This window comes from Thunnus thynnus, chromosome 22 (assembly GCF_963924715.1).
Source record: "Thunnus thynnus chromosome 22, fThuThy2.1, whole genome shotgun sequence".
Classification (NCBI taxonomy): domain Eukaryota; kingdom Metazoa; phylum Chordata; class Actinopteri; order Scombriformes; family Scombridae; genus Thunnus; species Thunnus thynnus.
Window position 1 is genome coordinate 18,104,394 of NC_089538.1, and position 23,536 is coordinate 18,127,929.

Sequence of the window (23,536 nt, forward strand, 5' to 3'; positions counted from 1 at the left end):
CTGCAGTTCTTTCACCCTCTCTTAGCTAATTGTTTTGGTTTTAAGGCAAAGTTACTGTTCGGTTCATTTTCACTGTTCTCATCAGCCTTGTTTCCAGCAGCAGCTAAGTTCAGCAAAATGCTACCAGCCCAGCATAAACCCAGCAGACAGACGCATTAGTGACCAGCTGGTGAAGAGAGTAAAAAAATCTAACAGCAAAAGATATTTTTCTTGGAAGTTGGTGGACTAACAAGCTAAAAAAAAGAGCTAAATATCTGACTTTAAGGACATGGTCGGTGATTTTCTATAATTTTCTAATTGTCGACAAATCACGTTTTCAGTCTCTAGAGAGTATTTCCATGTAAGGCCATTATGCAAGAATGCAGTTCGGTTTACAGAGCTTTGCTAGCTTGTTGTGCTACATATCACAACCTCTTGACTTTTGTACAACATTGTAGATTGTCAATAACTTTACTATAAAGTCAAGAGGTTGTGATATGTAGCACAACAAGCTAGCAAAGCTCTGTAAACGGCACCACGTTCCAGCGCGTTCTCTGCTGTGGTGTCGGCCTTACAAAGAACTACTCTCCGGAGACTGAAAACGTGATCGCTGTTATACGTCTTTGGAGCCGTTTCTAAACAAACTAACATGACCAAAACTCTTTGGGGTGAAGGAACATATCATCCAGTGCAAAGGTGTAACTCACTGACATGTTTTTAATAGTTTTTGGCACAGAGAAATGCAATATATCAAGTTTTGGATAGATACACAATACATGTAGGTAGAATCAGTTCATTATTGGTCAGCCACATTAACCATAACAAGTTTATAAGACAACAATATGTCAGGGCTGTGTGTCTTGCAGCTTGTTTTGGAGGTCGTCTGCCCTCTAGGGGCCAAAAATTTATTTTAAAATTGTTGTAAAGAAAATTATAAAAAGGAAATTGTAGTACAAGAAAGCACTCCAAACCATGGCAGAACAAATAAGATGAGGATATGTGCACCTGTCACGACTAAGCAGTTGGCAACTGAAAAAAAGGCATGTGTGTGGAAACCATTACTCACAATGAGTGCTTGAACTTTTGATGATTTTATTCTCAAAGGTCAAGTTGTTCATACTGAAACTTTTACTTCAAAAAGTTTGAGTGCTTCTCCCACTGCTGCTATTTTTTTTTTGCTGGGGACCTCCTGTAACTCCCTAAGGGGCCTCCTGGTGGTCCCCAGACCTTATTTTGGGAACCCCACATCCAAATATGTGCACTTTGTATCTTCCCATCCTCTGTGTGGCCATGTGCTTCCGGGGTGGTTCACCACAACATTTAAGGCATCTCTTGTCCCTGTCATCACTTTTAACACACTTCAAATGGTGTGAAACTTTTTTCCCCCCTTCTTCTTCTTCTTCTCCTTCTTCTTCTTCTGCTTCTTCTTTTTCTCCTTCCTCCCCCCAAAAAATGTCTTTCTAAACTGTCAGCTCCCCGCCACCCCAGATGCCATATTTAGGATACAAATGTGAAGAGATGACAGCGTTGTAAAATGGTGCCCGTGCTGAGATTATAATTAACATTTCCAACCTACATCACTCTCCCTCCCACTTCTCCTCTGCTTCTCCCTATTCACTCACTCCTGTACAATAAATGGGAGAAAAAAAATGCAAAGAAGAAAGGAGAGAAAGGGGAGAAGGAAAAGAAAGGGAGATGGAGGAGGAGAAGGAGGAGGAGAGAGTGAGAGAGAGAAGAGGGTGACCAAACGGAGGGAGGAGGGAGGGGGAAACGGCGTATGCTTGTATACAACCCTGATTTCCATTTTTTTCCCAACTCGTAATGTATTTAATTCAAGTGAAACGTAATCATGACGTGTCGTGTCATTAATCTCCTCGCCGCCTCTCCCGTAAGTACACTGAGTCTTTACTTTAAACATATATCCTATATCTTGATTTATCTAGTAAAATTTTATCTACCAGCATGTTTACATATACACTTTTATGCATGGTGGCATGAAACACCGGTGATGAAACATTTCCAAAATCTTTGGATTTATTGCTGTTGCCTTTTCACGAGCAACACACGGGATAATGGCCAATATAGTTGTTGTTGTTGTGTTTAATTTTTCAGGCCACTTCGCTTTTTTTTTTTTTTTTCTTTTTTTTTAATCTCCAGTTTGGATGTGTGTGTGCGCGCGTGTGTGCATGTGAGTGATTGGCATGAAGCATGTATGTATGTAACCGCGCGCTCCGGACCACTTTACGTGTGTGTCATGTATGTAAGCCGGCGTATGTGCGCGCGTGGCCGACATGCATGCAGCCTCTGAGCCTCCTATAGCCGTGACATGACAAAAAAAAAACCGGAGAAATGCACAGTTTCCCCGCAGATGTAGAAAATACTCGGTTTAACATTTAAAACAAGTCGATTCGGCAAGTCAACTCGAAATTAAACGCGACTTTAAAATGGTTGCAAGTGCACGAAAAGTCACTCGGAGTGGTTAAAGATGTATTTTTAAAATTCGCGTAACTTTAACCCAAGTTCTGCACGCTACTCATATCTACCCACGCGAGGAAATCCGTTTGAAATTAGGCAGCGTTATGACCTCTTCTTCTTGATCCCATTTTAACCTCTCCGAAAAAACGACGTTTGACCGAAAAAGTAGCTTTACAAAAGAGGCACAAGTTCTCGGTGCGTAACGGAGGATTTCGATAAGACGCAGACATATTGTCCAAGGCGTAAAAGTGGATTTTTGCATGTTAGCAAGTTGATTTACAAAGCGTAATTTGTAGGTAGATGCGATTAGCTTGACTAATTCTTTTGTTGGACACACATTAGGCATTGTGTAGTGTATTGTTTTCGAGATAAGCACCGCCACTTCCATCTGTGATGTGCGCAAAAACGCACCCACGGGCTATTATAGTGCTTTATAAACGTTATACTTTCTCCACCTTTTACTACAATGTTTACTACAATCCGTTTAGTTGTCCTAACATCACCTCCAGTGTCTACAAGCTCAGAAAGTAGCATAGCAAGTGTGGCATGCAGCGCTGTAGCCGTGTGTGTGCAAAACGCGTGTTGCCAAATTGTATTCTGTAATATAAGTTACCGGTTTTCACGCTGGGTTTAAAAAAATGTGCGTTTTTTGGACACTGTGTCGCCTTTTGGGACTGATGTCGGTTTGGGAGATTGGCAGAGGATTCAAGATGAAATCCATGATGGCACTTTTTTTTCTCCTCCCGTCCGCTCCCTGCTCGCTCACTCGTCTTTTCCCCTCCCTTAATCTTTTGTATAGAAAATTTAAGAACAAAATGGAGCAGGGGAGAGAGCGATAGATAGGCTGACATGACACACACACGCCACCCCCCGACTTCTCCAAACTATATCCCACTGTTTATGATTTTTAATCGCATTTTTTGGAAGCGGGATTGTGCGCGGACACCATCTGCGGGCAGGGTTAATCTCATTTTAGTGGGGGTGTTTATTAGTGCATTGTTTGTTGATGGTTATTTATTTCATTAATGTGCCTCTAATTGAGATGGCCGCGAGAGAGAAGAGGGGAAAGAGCGACTGAAAATGGTTGCACGTTATTGACGCACATCATAGGGGCGAGGAGGAAATTCCTCTTGAGATAAGGCGCAGACGTGTCATCTGGGTTGACCAAAGACACTCCCGTCGCCTTCTCTATATCCAATGGAATATGTTTAGGGATCCTGAAATGCCCTATTTTTATATCCACTCAAAATGTCACACTTTTGAGAGCATGTGCATGGTGGAAGTAGGTTGACATTGCTGGTTTGTCCTATAACCAGGGATGTTGTGGAGGGTCCTGAAACTCTATATACATTTTTAAAATGTGCGTTTTTAAAGGTTTTTAGGATGATATTCTCTTAATGACAGAAACATAAACTGTACATCATCTTAAAAATCTCTTATCAAACAGATGCAAGTTGAAGGTGGATATTCCCTGTAAGGAAATTAAGAGTAAAATGTGGAAACTATATACATTTTTATTGGAATTAATTGTGACTATTACCTACTAGAGTGACTTTTACTCATCGCTGACGCTATTAAAACTGACTTTGTCCAGTCTGACTGTAAGATGAGCATCTCAAAGTAATATTTTATCACCTGGTTAACATTTAAACATGAAAAGACTCCCCCCCCCCCCACCCTCCAGCCCTACAGGTTGCCTACTTTTAGACACAAAATGATGATTTCATGTTAAAACCTTGCAAATGCTCATCAGGAACCTAATGAATATGAAACACTGACCCTATATGTTAAAAAGGGTCTAATGGATTTCGCTTCATTCAGGCCTCTCTCTCTCTCTCTCTCTCTCCTCTGCTTCAAGTAGTATCCTCCTCCTCCACTACCACCATCAACGCCGCCTCCTCCTCCCCATCTTTGCACGTACTGTACCGCACTTGAGGGGGCACATACACCCCATCCAGGTGGCTCTTGGGGAAGAGATTGTACGTGAGGGAGAAACAGACAGAAAGACAGAGGGAGAGAAAGTAAAAGGGAGAGGAGTGTAGCACCAATCAAGGCTTCTGATTGATATAATTGGGTCATTAGTGCGCTGCGGGAGAGGCACCTGCTTGCCCTCAGTTAGAGAGAATCTACTGCATTGTGACATTTTGAGACTGTTGAGAGTTCCGCTGGCTGCTCGGGATTAGTGTGTATTTAGAGCATTAGGATCTTACTTAAATAGTACACCACTCGGTATTGAGTTCTCAGACCAGTTTTAAACCGATTTTACCAAAGAGGTGGACAGGTACTGTAGATAGTTTACTTCCCCTCCTTTTTTTTCCCTCCTTTTGACCAACTAAAATCATAATTTTAGGCGGCAACACAAGCTAAGCAGGTCACAGCAGTAGAAGGAAGGCCCGCTGTGATTTAAAACAGCAGGTCAAGCAAAAGATAGTACTGGAGCACTCTGATCATCAAGAGATGTTAAGCAGAGGAAGCCTAAAGGTTTGTTAGACTGGCTGAAGGTATAAAGGCAATGAAACAGAGTAGTTGTGCGCACATCCGAAAATCTAAGCGGGATAAGTGCTGGATACATAAAAACAATCTACAAATCAAGGAGTATCCGCGCACAGAAGCTTCCTCAGGTCTTTCTCAGACAAGTTAATAAAAGTAAAGGGAGCTCTGATTCAGTGGTACTCCTTGTATGATAGTTAAAGGTATTAAGGTATCAGTATGCTCCAACGGAAACGCTTGTCAGGTGGTCGAACAGCATCTGAAACCACATCCTCACACATCTTTTCCATGACGAAATAGACAATATCTGTAACTTTCCCGCAACCAACCCGCACGTCCGCCACTTCACGCAGCAATTGGACAGGCGGGCAGAGGCGAGAAAAGTAAACAAGTTATCTCCCAAGATCTCTTTATTCCTGCAACTTTTCATATGTGCAAAAACAAGACACAACACTATGATGGCCTTCCGAGAGAGACTGTCCGAAAGCATGCGCAGTTATCCCCGTATTTAAACGATTTTCCCGTCTCTTCACCCCTCTCCGTGATGGCATGTTTGCCATCCAACACGGTCGCACAACACATCTTTTCAAAGTTCTTTTTGAGTATATCCTCACCTTTACCCTCAAGTTACCCTCCAACCTTGTACACACACTGTCAAGGTGCCCTTGAGCAAGGCATTACCTAAATTACACCAAGAGGCGCTCCGATATATATATAAGGGTGTAACTGAGTGTGTGTAAAGAAAGGTGTTACTAAGAAGGAGAACACATGTTCTGCAAATTTCCCCAGGGTGAATAAAGAATCAAGCTGTGCCTACAATTACTATTTTTTTTCTATAGTAGGCTCTTAAAGGTGCTCACGTCTGATATATGTGATACATTTATTCCATAAGGAGGTCACAGTGTAGAGTCAGCATGCCTGCAGCCTGTGGGTCGATTTGATTGACAGTTTTCAGTACACATTTGAATTTTTGACTAGGAAAAACTAGTAATGTAGGTATTTTGTTTCACCTGCGGGATGCATAATTGCTCCTTCCTTTGCTTTTCTCTCAGCTCCTTCAGGTGATCCCTGAATGTGCACAGATAACCCTTTTAGGAAGAACACATCCAATGATTTGCTTATGACATTTGCATGCGCCAAACCAATTCTTCTTTTAAGGCTCCCGTCTTGTAATCCTGTATCAGACGAGTCAGTCGAGCTTCTCGGCGCTTCCGCTCATTGCTTTAGACGCAGCGCGGCCCGTATGACTTGGAGCGAGAGCCTCGTTTTCGTCGCCCGAGATGCTGTGATGTTTCCAACGTTCATACTCGCTTGCTCAGATCTGGCACCGTCACGTCACTCCCAGTTCGGTGCTTTGGAGGAGGAATTCATTCAGAAGGAGCAGGAGCAACAGCTTGAGAGTAAGGGAGAGGTAGAGGAGTAAAAAAAAAATGAAGTGGTAAGTTTGGACAGGAAGAAATAGAACAAAGCAGAAGGGAGTAGCAGAAAGTGGTAGATAAAGGTTAGGAATTGTTTTTTCTCAAATTTTTTTGCTGGTGCCCTCCCCAGATCTAGGAAAAGATGAAAGAGCTGAGGACAGATTGAGAGTCTTGGGCCGAATGTAGCCTTTTCACACAACGTTTTCTTCATCTAGCTCACAACATATCTATCAGAAAGGTCACCCACATGCCAATCTCTTGCCATTTGATTGACACTTTTAACCGACAGCACCGTGAGAGCCTTTAGTTTTTGTTTCTCAGGCAGGAGTGGGCCCTTAAGACCCATTCCCAAACTAAAAAAAGATACAAAATTTCTTTACAAGGAGGAAACCAGTCAAATCTTTACACTCATCTTATCACTGCTGAAGCTGAAGATGAGGGGAGGGGAGAGCGCAAGCCAGACAAAGTTGGAGCAAAGCAGAGAGTGAAGCAGGGGGTTCAGGGAAAGGTGAACTAAAGGAAATGAATACTGTCTGTGGGGATGTTCGCCACGTGAGCACGCGATAAAAACCACAGGACCAAATTATACAGTACCGCACAGAGAGCAGACTCCCCTCTCTTTCCTCCGCTATCGCTTATCCCCTCTTTCATACACATTTTTTTTTTTTGCGGTCAGTCTATCATACACCCACTTATCCCCAAAGGATACCTCACCTCGCACTCACTTCATCACATGAGAGTTCAAGTAATACAGCATGAAGAAATATACACTTGTAAGGATTCGAAGACGCGCACACACACACACACACACACACACACACACACACACACACACACACACACACACACACACTGCTTCACACAATTTACTTTATGCCCTAAAGGCCCAGGCCTCAGACCTTAAAGATGCCTATTTTTAGGTACATGTGCAACATATACACACACAAAAAAACTCGCTAGGCTATAAAGGACAACCTAGAAAATAAACGTGAGTGTTACAGGAAACGGATGTACACACTCATACTACAAAGCCTATAACATACATATGCACTCATGTCATTACGGTAAAGCTGAGCAGATATAGTACTTCCTGCCTACACACACACACACACACACTTTATTAAAAAAAACGAAGGTGTTCACACCCTCACATTTACAATTATAATGTGTAGCTCGCCGGCATGTACAGACCTGCACACAATAAAACTGCAGTGAATATTTACACAATGACATCAAAACCCCCCAAAATAAACTTGTCTGAACATATTGTGCTCCTACTCCCTTGGCAACTATTTATCAGGGATATGATGTATGACTCAGCAACCCCCCCCCCACCCCACCCCACCCCCCTTCTATGCACACACACCTTATGACACAAGTGCAGGATTAATTATCAGTATTAATAAAATGCTGTGTGTTTTTTTTTAGGATGGGGTTTCGTAAAAAGAAAGTTGAAATACTGACCTCTTGTCATAAAAACAAGTGAAGGTTTCCAGTGAAGGTAATTCAGTACTTCAAAATTAGTTATCTCAGTGCCCACAATGTTAAACTGCAATTACTGTAATGACAACATCATGGCAATGCTTAACACAACAACGATATGCTTTTAAGCTGTCATTACCGTGTGAATTGCAATGTTACGTCGCCGCGTGTACGCTGCAAGTTTCAGGGTCAGAGAAAAAAAGGGCGATGGTGAAAAGTGGCAGGAAAATCCAGTTTTTTTTTTCCCCCCACACTTTTTGTATCTGGTATCAACACGAATCATACGTCAATGTTGACTATATGATTTAGGTGATTCACGCTTGCACCTGGCATGAAAAAAAAAAAAACATTTCCATGATTCTGAATCTGATTCAGATACAGTATTCACGTTATTTCATTTGCAGATTGGGAATGAATTGCATTTGTTGATAATGTGAGCGAACGTGTCTCCGACCGCATCCAAAGGTGGTTTAGGTGACTGGTTCTTCAGTATGTTTCTCGGTTCATTTACACCTGGATTTTATGTGCTTCTGCTCCACCAGACTCCAATCTGATTTGTCCCTCTTCTGCCCCAACCCCCTTCCCTGCATCCTTTGCTGCACCTTATCTCCTTCTCTCCATCTATCCAAATTTTCTTTATTGGCATGACAGGGCCGGTGGTTGGCGACAGCCACCGTCACGGTGGAACAATGCATTGTGATGGTGATATTCATATGATAATGCCATCAGACTTAACACTGCTGCAGATACATTTAGATAGCCAGACTCCTTTTTTTCTGTCTTTTCTCTTTCTGTATCTCTCTCTCTCTCTGTGTCTGTCTGGATGTATATTTCTGTGTGTTGACTTTTCAAATGATTTTTAAATCTGTTGTTCTCTCTTCATGTTATGCCCCAGCCTGCCACTTCACCACTCTTATATCTCTCCTATTCTCTGTTCAAGCATGTCTGCCTCTTTATGTTTTTTTTATTTTTCTCCCCCCTTTTCCCCCTCAACACATTGTTGGCAATCACATTAAATCATTTCAATCACATGGCTTCTGACTATATATTTTTTTTAAGCTGCCTAGTTTGTAAGTGCACTATATGTTCTCTCCGTCTCTCTCTTTCTTTTTCTCTGTCTGCCTCCTTTCTCATTTTTGCTCTTCGCCATGTTGGCAGGGCCCAATCTACCAGCTGATATCAGCATTCCCTGGCACTCTGCCAACTGGCAACACTGCAGGAGAGAAAGAAAGAGAGAGGGAGAGAATGAAAGAAAATTAGTGAATAATAGACAGAGGGAGGGAGCGAGAGAATGAGAGGGGGATGGGAGGAGTATGAATCAGGGAGAGCAAGAAAGACAGAAGAGAAAGGAAGACAGTGAGAGAAAGAACAATAATAATGGATTAAGAAAGGACTCTGTGTGAATGTGTGTGTGTGTGTGTGTGTGTGCGTGCGTGTGTATGTCTATGGTTGTGTGTTTATGTGATTGATATGGTGTGATATCCCTGTGAGTCATAGCTGAGCTAAAATGTCAACTGGCTACACGAGAATCTCTTTGTCATCCAGACTCACTCACATACGCACACACATACATAAACAAACCCAACAGATCATATAAACACATATGTGACCATACTGCCGCGTGAACACAAATATGGACGACACACCTGCAAACACAGATGTTCCATTGTTTTGCCACAATGATTGATGACCTTTTGTTTTGTTGTGGGTGCCTCTGCTGCTTCTCAACTCTACCAAATGACGGACAAAAACAGCCGATGTGCATAAATCCAGTCTGATGCAAACTGCTGTGCACTCAAAATATTTGGGTGTGTGAGCACGCTTGGCCAAATGCTTATGTGTTCAATATTCTGTATATCACACTTTACATTTTAGCTGACTCTGTTATCTTGAGTGATGGTTGCAATACAAACACAACAGTAGAATAAGCTTACATTTGTACATTACTTAACTATGAGTAAGCAGTGTATGGGTCAAAGGTGCCACACCCAGGCAATAATTTTTATAAATATTGCTGTGCATAAGTGCAGACACACTGTATGTGTGCATGTGTATGTGCATGTATGTGTGTACAGTCCTGATTTAAGCCAAAAGCTGCTACTGTATGAGTGTACAGGAAGGGTGTGTGGGGAAGTCAAAACATCTCGCGCCCATCCTGTTTGGGACAGTCCATGTCCTGTGTTGGTGCCCTTAATTCCTAAACACAGACTGACACACACACACACACACACACACACACACACATAAAGAAACACACTGATGCACATTCACACTCCGGCTAATCATCCCATATGTGCTAACAGTATGCTGGAGTGCATTGTGAACACATGCAGGAGGCAGAACAGGTGCACACCTGTTACACATTCAAGCGCAAGCATACACCTACGCAGACTGAAGAGTAAATGAAGATCAAATAAAGATTTGCTTTGTACTAAACATTTACATGCATTAAAACACATTCAAAACGGTATTATAATGAGTATGCATTTGATTCTCTGCCATTAGCATTTATGATGGAATACACAGAAAAGAGTCTCAGTCAGAGTGTGAGTGCAAATTGCTTTTTATCCTGTTTGACGAAAATCTGCTACCTGCAGTTCATCGCTTAATATTTCAAAAGCATTTACGCCTACAGTGACATTGATATCGTTAATTTACTTAAAGTCTTTAGTTGGATAAAAGCATCAATGATGTGATAAAAATGTGTTTTCTTTTTTAAAAACAGGCAACGACTTAATTTTAAATACAATAATTGTTACATGTAACTCATAACTCATATTTAAGTGAAGTTTCTCATTTGTCATCATGCAATCATTAATTGCTTTTTGATGTTTTTGTCGTTTTTGTCCGCAGAAGGTCAAAGGAGGAGGCTGCCACAGATGTGTGTCCCACCTCAGCCAAGACACTAAAGAATGGCATAACACCACACACGCTGCTGGTAATTCTTTTCTGTTCTCATACACACTCCTGCATATACACCTGCATTCATATATAGGCATATGGACTTGTTAAACACACTAATACACACTAATACCATTGACCATTCATTATGTCTTCTTTTTGACTATTTTCCAAATTTGGCCAATATCATCTTACAGTTAAAGAGAATTATGCACAACATGCTAATTTAACCTTTTCTCTAGGTTTTTAAAGTTGTAACTCCTCTAAAGTCATCAGTCTCACTCACTATCTGTCTCTGTCCTTCTCTGTCTGTGTTTTGTACTGATAGAGGATGGATTCTCCGCCAGAATGTGTGTTGTCTCTTTCTTGTGAGCAGCCCCAGTCTCCCCCAACACTGCCATCCCTGGACCACAGCCCCCAGGCTTCCTCTCTTCACACTCAGCTCTCTCTACCTAACAGCCCTGTTGTCCTGCCCATTCACAGCCCCGAACCTTCCCCTCAGAGCCCGGACACCACGCCTTATTTCCCCCTCTCTCCCTTCCCCCTCCATGAGGACAATAATAACAATCACCACGATGTTGATGAAGAAGATGATGAGGAAGAACTGGATGGAGTTCCTCCATCCCCAACCCCGGCAGTGGCTTTGTTCCCAGGAGGAGGGGGACAAGAGGCTGGATGCAGCCCTTGTTTGGACTCCTCTCCCCCAGCCACACCGTCGGCACCACTCCTCGGGTTTGGAGCTCTGGAACTGGCCCTTTCATCAGGGCAGAGCGGAAACTGCAGTGATGAGCTGGACCTCCAGCTCTTCCAGAAGGACACTGTTACCAGGGCAATACCTGGAGTAGGAGGGGCCTCATCAGGGCCTGCGCTCAGGTTTCCCTGTCATGTGTGCGGGAAGAGATTCAGATTCCAAAGCATTTTGTCTCTTCATGCTCGAGCTCACAGTCTGGACCGGGACCGCCGAGCTTCAGCCCTCTACCGGACTGGACTCCCCTCAGCACCCCTAAAGCAGCACCTCAAGGTTCGACAGAACCACAAGGATATAATCCAAAACCACCGAAGTCACTCCAACCAGCGTTTACTGCCAGGGACTCTCATCCAGCATCTCACAGAAGAAGAGGATGTCGATGGTGAGGTCAAAGGTCTAGATGATGAGCTACAGACAGACCAGAATCCACACTTTCTGCTGGATGAGAGCACACCATTGACCCCTCCACTTACTGAGGACCCTGTTTCTGTGACCTCTCCCTATTCTTCTAATCCTTCTACCATTGGGGAGGCTGCGTCTACTCTAATGGCGCCTACGTTTCGCTGTCATGCCTGCAAAGGAAAATTCCGTACAGCTTCGGAGTTGGCGCGCCATGTCCGCATTCTCCACAACCCGTATAAATGCACTCTTTGTCCTTTCTCTGCCAGCCAAGAAGAGAGCTTGGCATCTCACTTGCAAGAGTGCCACCCTTCCCCTGAGGTACCTGTTGTGCCCCCGGCCTTCAATTCCAGGCCAATCATTGCAAACCCTGACACTCCTGTGCCCACCCCAACCCATACCCCAGCCCCAGCCCCAAGTACCCCACAGATGACATCAGCCACAACAGTAACTGCATCCCCCTCACTGCCAGCATTTCGCTGTGATACTTGTGGACAGCGGTTTACCCAGTCTTGGTTCCTTAAGGGACACATGCGAAAGCACAAAGACTCCTTGGACCATAAGTGCCAGGTATGCGGCCGTGGCTTCAAGGAGCCTTGGTTCCTCAAAAACCACATGAAAGTACATCTCAACAAACTTGGATTGAAAGCCGGGCTGGGAACCCTTGGGGGACCAGGAGGTGCTGAGCAGCAAGCCAAAGGCTCTGCAAGTAATCAGTCTCTCAATGCCCTCTACTCCAGCCTCCTTTTGGCCCAACGAGGAAGTGGCAGAGGTGGACAAGGAAGATCAGACAGGGACACTGGAGGCAGAATGGGGATGGGCTCAAGCAAGTCAGCCATCCTGGGCTACCTGGGGCTGCCTAGTGATGGCAGTGGGGCCAGCTGCATGGAGAGACTCCAAGCTGTGGCTCAGGTGGCAGAGATGGGAAATGGTGGTGGTGGCAGCATTGGTGGCTCAGGAGGAGGGGATCCAGGGAGAGGAGGGGGAGCAACTAGAGGAGGGGGCACAGGTGACACCACAGCATCAGTATCTGAGGGAGGGGACCAGGCAACTTGGTGGCAGCTGGTGGCTCGCAGTCTTGCAGTAGCTCAGCAACAGCAGCACAGGCCCCCTCAGCGAGGTCAGCAGCAAGGCCAGCGAGGCCCAGGTCGGAGCTCTGTGATAACAGAGGCCGATCAAGTTAGAGCCTACCTTGGAGGCCTGGATCCAAGAGAGGAGTCTGCAGGAGCAGGAGGGCCATGGGAATGCCCAGACTGTGGAAAGCTATTCCGCAGCTTGCAGCAGGTGGTGGTTCATGCTCGTGTTCACACTCAGAAGCCCCAGAAAGGAGGTGGTAGTGAGGAAGAGGGGAGTGTTAGTCGTAGAGGAGCAGGCCTTGGAAGAGGCAGTGGTGAATCTCAGCTGCACAGTGGTGGATCCCAACAAACAGGAGACCTGAGACAGGAATCTAAACTGCACAGTGGTGGATCACAACAAGCAGGAGCAGCTACAGGGTTTCACTCTGTCATCTCAAGCTTCAAAGGTACAATCACATCCACTTTTTTCTACTTAGCATTTTGGGTTTAGTTATGTTTGTTTGCTCATATGGGGTTTCAGTAAAAAGGGTGTTATTATCACAAGGTATATTCTTTTCATATTGCTTTTCTGTTGTAAATAAAAGCCTCTGTGAGGCCCCTCACACCAGTTGTTATCTTTACATTTTTTCCACTTGCAGGAGAAAATGGTATGACAGCACTTTCCTCCATACCGTCAGTTCCCACCAGGGAGCGAGTGCGTGGCAGAGGGATAAAAGACTGCCCCTACTGTGGTAAAGCCTTCCGTTCATCACACCATCTCAAAGTGCACCTGAGAGTTCACACAGGTGAGAAAATGCTGTGAGTCTAATAAACCACGTTTACTTTTTCAACCTTTATAAATCCCTGGAAAGGTTTCACTGAGCATCACTTTTGCAGCACTACCTTTTTTATATACTCACTCCAGATAACTGGCCAGCACTAATCATAGCCCTCTACTGCAGGCAACTGAGCAGCTCCTCTGGAGCAACTCTTGGTTAAGTGCTTTGCTCAATGGTATATTAGCAGTAGATCTGAAGACAGTAAGAACCTTGCAAATTCACTTTTCCAATCTGATTTGTCAAGCCATTCCAGGGATTAAACCAGGTAAAATCTCACCTCTCTCACTAGCCTTTAACCTCTCCCCAGAAAAAGGCACAGGAAACATTTTTCCCATGAACTAAATTGTACTTTTTTTCTTTAACTGGATTTTAACTGTAAATTGTGCAAATTAAAATGACTTAGCCATGTATTATATGTTTTTTAGATGAAGAATACTGATTCTTGATGTCATAACACTATGACATTAAATAAATACTCACAGATAACTCCATAATAACAATTTTTGCCTTTAATCTTTCTGAGATTCATATTCTCTGACCTTATTCTGACTGTCAAAAAGACACATCACAGCTATATTATTTAAGATAGCATACAGCTCTCATGCACTATTGCTTCTTCTTGCCATCAAGTGATTACCACATGGTCAGTAATTTAAATGAAGGCATCAAATTATAATAATACTCTCTTGATATTACTGTCGTCTTGAGAATATTATTGTCCCTTGAGGCTTTTATTCCATTATTATGTTTGCCTCAGCATCACAATCTTTGTTCATACTTCTACATGTACATCTGCATTTACTGATAGAGCAGCGTTATCCTTGTGTGATCAGTTTTTTTGTTCATGTGAATAAGATCATTTACGCTTTTCATAGGTAATACATTTCCTGCTCTTGATATGCTTCCAGCATGATGCCCCCTCCTCTTTATCTTTGCCAACAGTGTAATTTTTAATCAGTGATGGAATACTGCCATCTCCCTTTAAAATGTGTAACTACATCTCCCACTCAACAGTGTTCAGGACTATGTCAGTGATTTTGCTAGTTTAAGCTCCTTAAATATAACTGATAACCATTCACAAAGAATGCTAATCTTTCAGATTTTTTAATCTTTTATCCTGACTTTCCACTTTCCAGGCAGTCATTGCCTTGCATTAATTTCTGTATAGTATGAAAATCTATTAGCAGACTCTTGAAACTACACCTGTGAAGTTTACAGTGGTGATTTGTAGTAAATGAACCAAAACATGCAAAATCACTTACACTACACCTCGGCAGCTTTTCTTTCAGTCTTCATACACTTTTTTTTGCAGCCTGCATATTCATCTACTTTTTTATCAGTTGATGTATGTTGCACCATTAGGCGCACTCCAATGCCATTTCTCCAGTCTTATTTTGTTAATCTTATTTCCTCCAGGTGAGAGACCCTACAAATGCCCCCACTGTGACTATGCGGGTACCCAGTCTGGCTCACTGAAGTATCACCTTCAGCGGCACCACAGGGAGCAACGCAATGCCTTGTCAGCCTCCTCCAATTCTTCCTCCAATTCCTCCTCCACTGGTCTCACCTCCACTATCAACAGTCTCACATCTGGAACCTCTGGGCTGGTCAAGCAGCGCCGATCCCAACCCAATCACTGCCCAGTAAACCGAGGCCCAACCGACACCCCCACATCGAGGCCAAGCCAGCAGTCTTGGCTCCTGGGGCTTCCAGACCAGCGAGAGCATCGGAAGGCCTTGGCAGCTCTAAGGGATGTTGACTTGGAGACCCAGTACAGGTATTTGTCTGGGGTGATGGGAGCACTTTACCAAGGTGGAATGGAAGGAAGCTGGATCAGGGAGTCTCCCCCACCGAAGGCCCCCAAAGTGTCCAGACGTAAACCCCTTACCACTAGCCGAATGGTTCAGCCGTCGAGTGACAAGGAAGGACCTGCATCTTCAACTCAAGAGGGTGGGTTTGAACCCCTGGATCTGTCCCGTCGTCCCTCTCCTGGCCTCGGAGGGATGGAAGAGGATGGAGTCATTAGCGTAGGGGAAGGAGGAATTGTTGGTGGTGGTGATGGGGGAGGGGATAGTTCAACAGGGGTCAAACTGAGCCAATGTTTGTTCTGCCCTTTCCGTACATCCTCAGCAGAGCTGATGGCCATGCATCTTCAGGTCAATCACACCAGTAAGTCCAGACGCAAAAGGGGCTCTACGACCACCTTAGATGATGACAGAGCCCCGAAGGCCACAATGCCCCGGATCGATCATTCTGAACTTGACTCCCATGGCATATGGAGGCATTTGAGTGAGGTTGAGTCCCAGTCCCCCATGGGGGAATGGTCCTCAACCCAGGCCCAGACCCTCAATGGGCTCTGTCAGGATGCAACAGAACATCTGGTTGATGGCCTTGACCACCCAGACTCCAACTTGGCTTCAGTATCCAAGACTTTAAGTGATGGTCTGGATCTCAAGGGGAAGATAGAAGAAGATGAGGAAGACCAAGAGGAGGAATTGGAAGAGAATTTAGAGAATAGCAGTCTGGAGGATTCACCAGGACCGGACCAGGATCTGAGGATGTCCCTCACTCTTTCACCAGTCCTGAGCTCCAACCACATGGTGGGAGAGGAGGAAAGAGTCTTAACAGATTAGAATCATATTGGATGACACCCTTTAAATTTGAGAGTTTGGTTCAACTACACTTCAAGAATTGAAGAAGGGGTGGGAAGCTTTATAGAAAGAAAAGGGGTTTAAAGTTAAGTGAATATTTGCCCCTTTATGCTTTCATTTCTGAATAGAGGATGATTCTTGACTCCTGATGTTTCAGAGAGTTATGAAAAGGATAGAGAGAAAAATCACAGCAGTTATGTTGCCGCTGACATTTTTTGTCTACTTCAGTTCTGACTTCTGACTCCCTGTACAAAAGAGCATGGATGCATCTTTTCAGGACTTTTAGGCCACTTTTTCTATCCCATTTTTGTTTTCATGCTTCACTCCGAGATGGATTTTTAAGATGGACTCCAATTTGATAAGTGAAAGAAACATGTATACAATCCTGCATCATTCCAGAGTCATGCATTTATTCAACACTTATAATGGACTGTATATCCCAGACTACTATACTGTTGAAGCCAGCTGTGAAGAGAAGTTCTCCTGACTGACCAATTAACAGTTTGAAACCTCAAAACTTCAAGTTCCTCTTCAACTCATACAGAAATGGAGGAAAGTTTAGTCCAGAAAAGTTTCAAGCTGTAAACCTCAGCCAAGCTATTTGGTATTCATTTAAAGCATGAGGTAACTATTGCAGACCGTGTGCTTTCCCTCAACTATATATTACTGCCTTGTTTGTCTGAAAAGTGTTTCTAGAGGATTGTCCTAAGGAAAAAGTGAAAGAAAAGTTTGTAATATTTTTTTTTTCTTTTTCAGTTAGTGCCTGTTCATGTATGTTGTCAAGAGAGTCTCCGCTATTCTTGCGCCTCGAGGCTCTGATAGGTCATTCATTTTATCTGAATATACAGTTTAAAACAATTTAAGTACAAGTATATTTGTGATTCTAGGGTGTTGTGAATAGTTAAGTCGTAAAAGAAATGCTACAACGTAGCGTGATGTCCTTGATACAGACAGCAGCCGCTTATGGCCCAGCTTGAAAAGTAAACTGAAAACAAAAAAAGTAGGTCAGATACATAATGTAAAATGTGATGAAAAAGGTCAAAGGCTGGGTGATAAAAAGGGGTCACAGTTCAACATTCAGTGTTTACAATGGTGTCGGATGCAGGTGGGTTTGCCAAGGCAACTCAAGGTCATCATAGATGCGTGAAAAAGGAGAGAACACAGAGTGGGAGTCTGTTTGAGGGCTGTAGGGATGTCGTTCGAGCCCCTGAACACAATCAACTGACTCACCTTTTTAAGAGACTGAGACAACTGTGTCAATAAAAAGGAACAATTTCCCTTTTTCTCCATAGGAGAGAAGATACAAGGTAATGAATGAAAAAGAAAGCAGTATTCCTGCCAAACAGGACTAAATCTGAGATACAAACTGTACTCTCGGGGTATGGTGTCTTTTAGATGAGTAGATTCCCTCTCTTCTTCTTTTTTATAAGAAAAGAAAAGACAATGGTAGGAGTAATTATTAAAACACTAACAAATGCATAGACATCCCAGTAGAATATGTGTAGCTTTTGTAAAGGCAAGAAAGGAAGAAAAAAAAAAGCAGACTTTTGTTTATTTTCATTTCAAGATGCTTACAGAAAAAGGTTATCAATATAGGTAATATTGATTATAATGTTTGTGAGCTAAGACTAGTTGGAATGTCTATACAGAGCACTGTGCAAGGTTTGAGTTCCCAAAGTAGTTGTTTTTATTTTGACTTTATCGATAGACCAAACGTTTTTTCAATGGAAGTTGTCACTTTCGGTTGCTGTTTTAAATGTGTAAAGCTGTGGTTTCAATGGAATAACCCTATCGATTATCAATCAGTTGAGTAGTGTATCAAATATCCAACCATTGAACTGGTTGTTAAAGAAAGTTCACAGTTCATCTCCTATCCCAAATTCTCGTGGTTAGAGGGTATATTTAGAAAAAAAATGCCTTTAACACTGGTTAACAACCACTATTTATCCCTCCTGGACTGTTTTTGATGGGGTATCCATTGATTGCAACCACACCATAATGTGCATTAATGTGTTTTAAGTTCTTTTTTAGAGCACCTTATGAGTTTTGTAGTGAAAGTCCCTTAGTGGTGTCTCCTTAACAACTACTGTCAATGCCACCGTGCCTTCTGTTTCAAGCACTTCCTGGTGTATTTTGTAAAACTCACCAAAAGCACTTAGCCTATTTCTACATACACTCTTTCTTCCTCTCTGTCCTTCCACCTCCTTTTCTTCCTCTACTCTTCTCCTTCATCACCTCGGCCCGTTTTCCTAATCTTTTTCTCGTGTCTTTACCTCCTGACCCCTATCTCCTGGGGGAAGCTGTTTTCATACTGTACCAGATTTCTCTCCTACTGTTCGGGCCCATTCGGCCTTAAACAAGGTCACTAGGCCTTAAAACATTCTAGCATGGCTAGAGGCTTGAAAGAATGGACTACCTAACCCTTAGACAAGTCAAAAAAATCATTATAGATGTAGGGTTAGAATACTTTCGGTCTTAATACTAACCCTTGGTAAACCAAAGCCCAAGTCTAAGACTAATAAATATTATATTTAATTTCATGAGGTGCCAAAACATGTCTGATGTGACACTAAAGCATATATCAACTTGATAAAACATAATAATTCACCTTTCCTCTCTTTTTCCTTTGCCGTCTTCTCATATCCTTTTTCTTGACCTTCCTCCCCTTTCTTTCTCTCATGCTTGCTCTTCCTCTATGTCCCTCTCTTGTCCGTAAAACTGTCTATCTCTAGCACCACTTGAAGGTGACGTGTACTATCTGGTATTGAGGCCTTTATTAGATTTTTATTTCAGTTTATGTGGTGTTTGTTCAATGCCGTTGAGATGGAAAAATGCTCTTCTTATAATGATAATTATTATTGTTTTTGGCATTATGGTTAAAAAAACAACAAAAAAAAGAGAAATGTGTTGTTGAATGTTGTACAGATAGCACTAGAGATGTTGTGTTTTTTTAATGAGAGCACAAACCTGAGTGATGGTCCCTTCTACTCCTCCCACAGGCAGATGGGAATAAAACGGCCTGCCAATCATTCTAGATGTCTAATGACAACAATTTCCTCGGTGATGAGAGATTTTCAAAATAGACCCTTTGTTTAAGAAGCATTCTTCTCTGGAGATTTGAATGTAAAAATGTAGCCTTCGACTCAAACTCCAAATCTGCACGGAGAAAAAAAAATCATCTTTGAAAGACTGAGATAGCACTTAAAAGTCAATATTTTTTCTCTCTTGAAGGTTTAGTTTGATTTTTTGGTAAATTTACTCTTTTGCCAATTAATATAAAGTCAGAAAACTCACAGGTGCCTTTTCATTTTTTTGCAAGCAGTGTGAAAGTATATAATTACCTCATGGATGTCAGTGGGAGAAGTAGTGTCTCTTTTCAAAAGTGAAGAAATACACATTTGTACTTTTGTATAGATGGACAGCTGGTTTAACTGAACCGCACAATATATCGCAGTGCATTTGTAGAGTTGCACGTTGTACTGTTAATTGAGAATTTACACTGTAATCAAACTTTGGATTTTGTTTTCAAGAGCCCCCAGCCACTTTGGATGAATATGAAAATGAAAATTTCCAAAAAAAAGTATTGTGGTTAAGACAATTTGTTAGTGCTGCTATATGCAAACCTTCAGTGTTGAAGGTGTATTTCCCCCTTTTTGAGAGGAGCTCCTACTGAGCATCCATAGACATCCATTAAGGCTGAGCTCACTATTCAACTAACTACCTTCAAAACTCCCAAAAAGAAATAAAAGGCATCCTTGAGTTTGACTAGGCAAACATTAAAAAATTCTCCACTAAACGAACTATCCCTTCACATTTGCACGTACTTTCAACTTAGCTCCCTTGTGATTCTTCAAATATATATGAAAATTGCACCTTATCTCCTGATTGTGAATCAGATCATTTCACCAAAAGGATAACTTCAGATGAACTGATCCTGCGTACTGTATCTACAGGTATGATCACTTTGAAGGTGTTGTTTACCATTAAAAGGACAAATCTTTGCGAGGTGAGGGGGCCATGCTGGGTTTGGGCTCTTGTGTAGTTGACTGCCATTGCAGTGAGGGAAAACTGATCTAACATAGTAGTGACTAATATGACTTTGTGGACAGATAAAAAAAAATAAAAATAAAACACATTAGAAATAAATAAACACCAACAAAATAACCTGGTGTCTCTTTGTCATGTTTATCTACCCTTGATGGCATTTTCTTTTAGGTTTTCAAAAAAGATCTTTATATGTGTTTCTTTATATATTGCATGTAATGTATACTTGTAGAAGGATGGCACATTCCAATTTGTTCCTCTTCAAACTGCTTGTGCTCAGAGTGAACGCAACATTTAGGAGATAGAAAGCCCTCTTGTGGCCTAAAGCGGAACTGCAGGAAGGTGAAAAATCTAATGGGACATCCTTTTTTTTCTCCTGCACCTTGAACTTTGTTTCTGCAGAGGTTATAGAAATTGGTTTAAAGATGTTAAAATTTGACTAAAGAATTAATGAATGAATGACTGTAATAATGAGGATGAAGGTAACCTTCATATAAACAGTCAGGACCCTCGAGAACTGTTTGACATATGTATTGTCTGGATGGATTATGGCTGCATGTGATGTTAGAAATCTGGGAATTTAAACTGCTTTTTTTTTTTTTTTTTTTACTCTATACTCTATATGAGCTGGTGGCATCAGCAAATGTCCACAATAGACCATTTAAATTGCAGACTGAAAAAGCTTGGAAAATGACTCAAAAGGTTGAAGTTTGAAACTGTGAGTTGCTAAATTCTGGACGGATATTTGACTAAAATATTTTTTTCTGTTGATAGAGGTGCATTTTTACATCAAGCTGTGTTTAAATGCTCTGTAGGTTTATTGAACATTGATAACAGAATGTGAAGTTGGGTTGAGTATATAAATGTTGCCAGTGTCATGGCAAATGAAACTTATTCATTTCAACTCAGTATTGATGGATAATGACCCAATGGCCCCAATGAGCACAGCACATACAATGCCTCCCCTGGTACAAAGCAGCCATGTTTCGCATCTCTGCAGCAACATTTTACAGTGAAATATAACCCTAACCACAACCATAAGTACAGAGCCCTCTGTGTGAAGCAGCGGTTATCAACAGACAAGCTTAAGGGCTCCTTGATTGGGCCCCTGAGTTTCTGTCCATCAGGCAACAGAAATGTTGTGAACTGTAAAGACAATTGTGGGATTGACTGTATGTGGGTGTCTTCTGGCAGCAGGTCCCTTCATTTTACACGAATTTCCTAGAAATTTTTGGTGTAATTTGCTTCTGTGATGTTAATCGTTATTGCATTTTACAGAAGGGGTCATGCAATTTGTTACAAATTATAAGGAAAATTTGGCAGTTCTTTGACTGACAGAAAACCCTCAGTTTTCATTGTGTAGTTGTGTGTCAAACTAGATATTGGCATATTACTGTAGCTTATTTTTTAAAAGCTCTATAATGAGTGTATTTCTCTCACACTACCATATAATAAAACCCTTTTGAGCAGTTACACAGAAGCTAATTTTAGGAAATTGCTGAAAAAAATTAGTTGGAAAGTAAGGCACCTCTAAAATAAAATGTTACTGAAATTGTTCAGAGATGCTCACTCATTCTATTTGACACAAAAAACTACACACTGAAAAGTATGTTTTTAGAACTGTTAAGAATCAAATTTTCAAAGATGTTTTGCCATATAAGAGCAACATATGAATGAACCCACATATAAACCAACTTTTTTCCCATTATTCTTCTAATTTGTACCAAATTGTACAAAAATATCCCAAAAATTGAAAATATCCCAAAATTTAACAGGTACATACCTAAAAAATTACTTTCCAGGAAATTAAGGGACTTGTAAAATAAAGTTTTACCATCACTTCCTAATTGTACCTGGAGAAGATAAGGATTTACAGCACCCTAAAGATTCCAAACCAGGAAAAGTTTGAGGATTTTAGTGTCTAGAATCAAATATGACACAACTGCTCCCTCCAGTGGATACATTTATGATGCTTTTTTAAAATTTAAATAACCAACACATTCTTTGGATTATAACTTCAAATTAGGTAATTTTGAAACGACACCGATTAGATATATACATTAAGGAAACAATGACACACAGCACTATTAGATATGATAAGACTAATTTGATTTGGGTTGCCCATCTCAAGAAATGCAGTCCACTCTGAGTAAAGTCAGTAGAAAGCTTGCACAAACCGGATGTCTTAGATTTTTCCTTCAGGATAAAATCGTGAACATGCTGCCTTTTGAAAATTGAATAATAGATTTAAGAATATGCAGTTAGCAGTGCAAAGAGAGGAAAATGACACTTGAAATATCATTTGATAACGAGCACGTGTTCAGGATATTCTTTAGATGTGCTTTGGTAATTTATTTTGACAGTTTAGAGAGGAAGTCATGCATGCATTTTGGCTAACTTGACAACCGGGATGCGTAACATTGAATCTCTCTACTGGGAGGAAAAATCATCAGCTTTGTTGCAAAATCAGCCTCCATATATACCTTTTACTTTTGAGAACTCACCATTGTAAGCTTACAGATCAAATATTGAAAATCCAGAGCTCACAGCAAGTCCACTCAGGGATATGTTCAGGAATAAAATAAATAAATATCAAACATCAATTAACACTTTTCCGTCAAAGGCAGAGTTAAATGCTCCAGGGTTATCCTCCTTATTATGTTCCTATTAGCCTACATCCTTCTACTAGGGCAATAGTCTGCTCCCTGGTGACTAGTTGAGACTGAGTGGGCGAGACAGAGAGAGAGAGAGAGAGAGAGAGAGAGAGAGAGAGAGAGAGAGAGAGAGAGAGAGAGAGAGAGAGAGAGATCCTGTTGCCCATAAACCGCACCGTTACGCACACTAAAGCTTCCTTCCATCATCTCTTCCGAAGGAGAACTAAGCATCACTTCTCTCTATCAGCCCTCCTGCTGCCTCTCTTGGTCTCGGAGCATCCACAGGCTGAAAGACTGTTTCATCTTTTCTTTTTTTTTTTTATTACACAGCGCTTCCCACACTCACTGCAGCACTCTTTTGACGGCTTGGCTTCGGTTCTGACAAGGGCTGAGAGCACGGA

At 41.9% G+C, this 23,536-nt stretch overlaps 1 protein-coding gene across 3 annotated transcripts; it reads left to right on the top strand.

Moving 5' to 3' along the window:
* The first annotated feature begins 1,663 nt into the window (after positions 1–1,663).
* On the top strand, positions 1,664–20,601 carry znf219 (zinc finger protein 219). 3 transcript variants are annotated; one of them, XM_067579451.1, is made up of 5 exons: positions 1,664–1,867; positions 10,698–10,782; positions 11,074–13,414; positions 13,607–13,699; positions 15,203–20,601. In XM_067579451.1, the coding sequence occupies exons 3-5, from the start codon at positions 11,077–11,079 to the stop codon at positions 16,417–16,419; spliced, it is 3,648 nt and encodes a 1,215-aa protein (XP_067435552.1). In that variant the 5' UTR covers positions 1,664–1,867; positions 10,698–10,782; positions 11,074–11,076; the 3' UTR covers positions 16,420–20,601. The 3 variants fall into 3 exon arrangements, with proteins under 3 accessions (XP_067435552.1, XP_067435550.1, XP_067435551.1); XM_067579449.1 differs by having other exon boundaries at positions 1,666–1,867; positions 13,607–13,753; XM_067579450.1 differs by having other exon boundaries at positions 1,666–1,867; positions 10,701–10,782; positions 13,607–13,753.
* Positions 20,602–23,536: the final 2,935 nt, after the last annotated feature.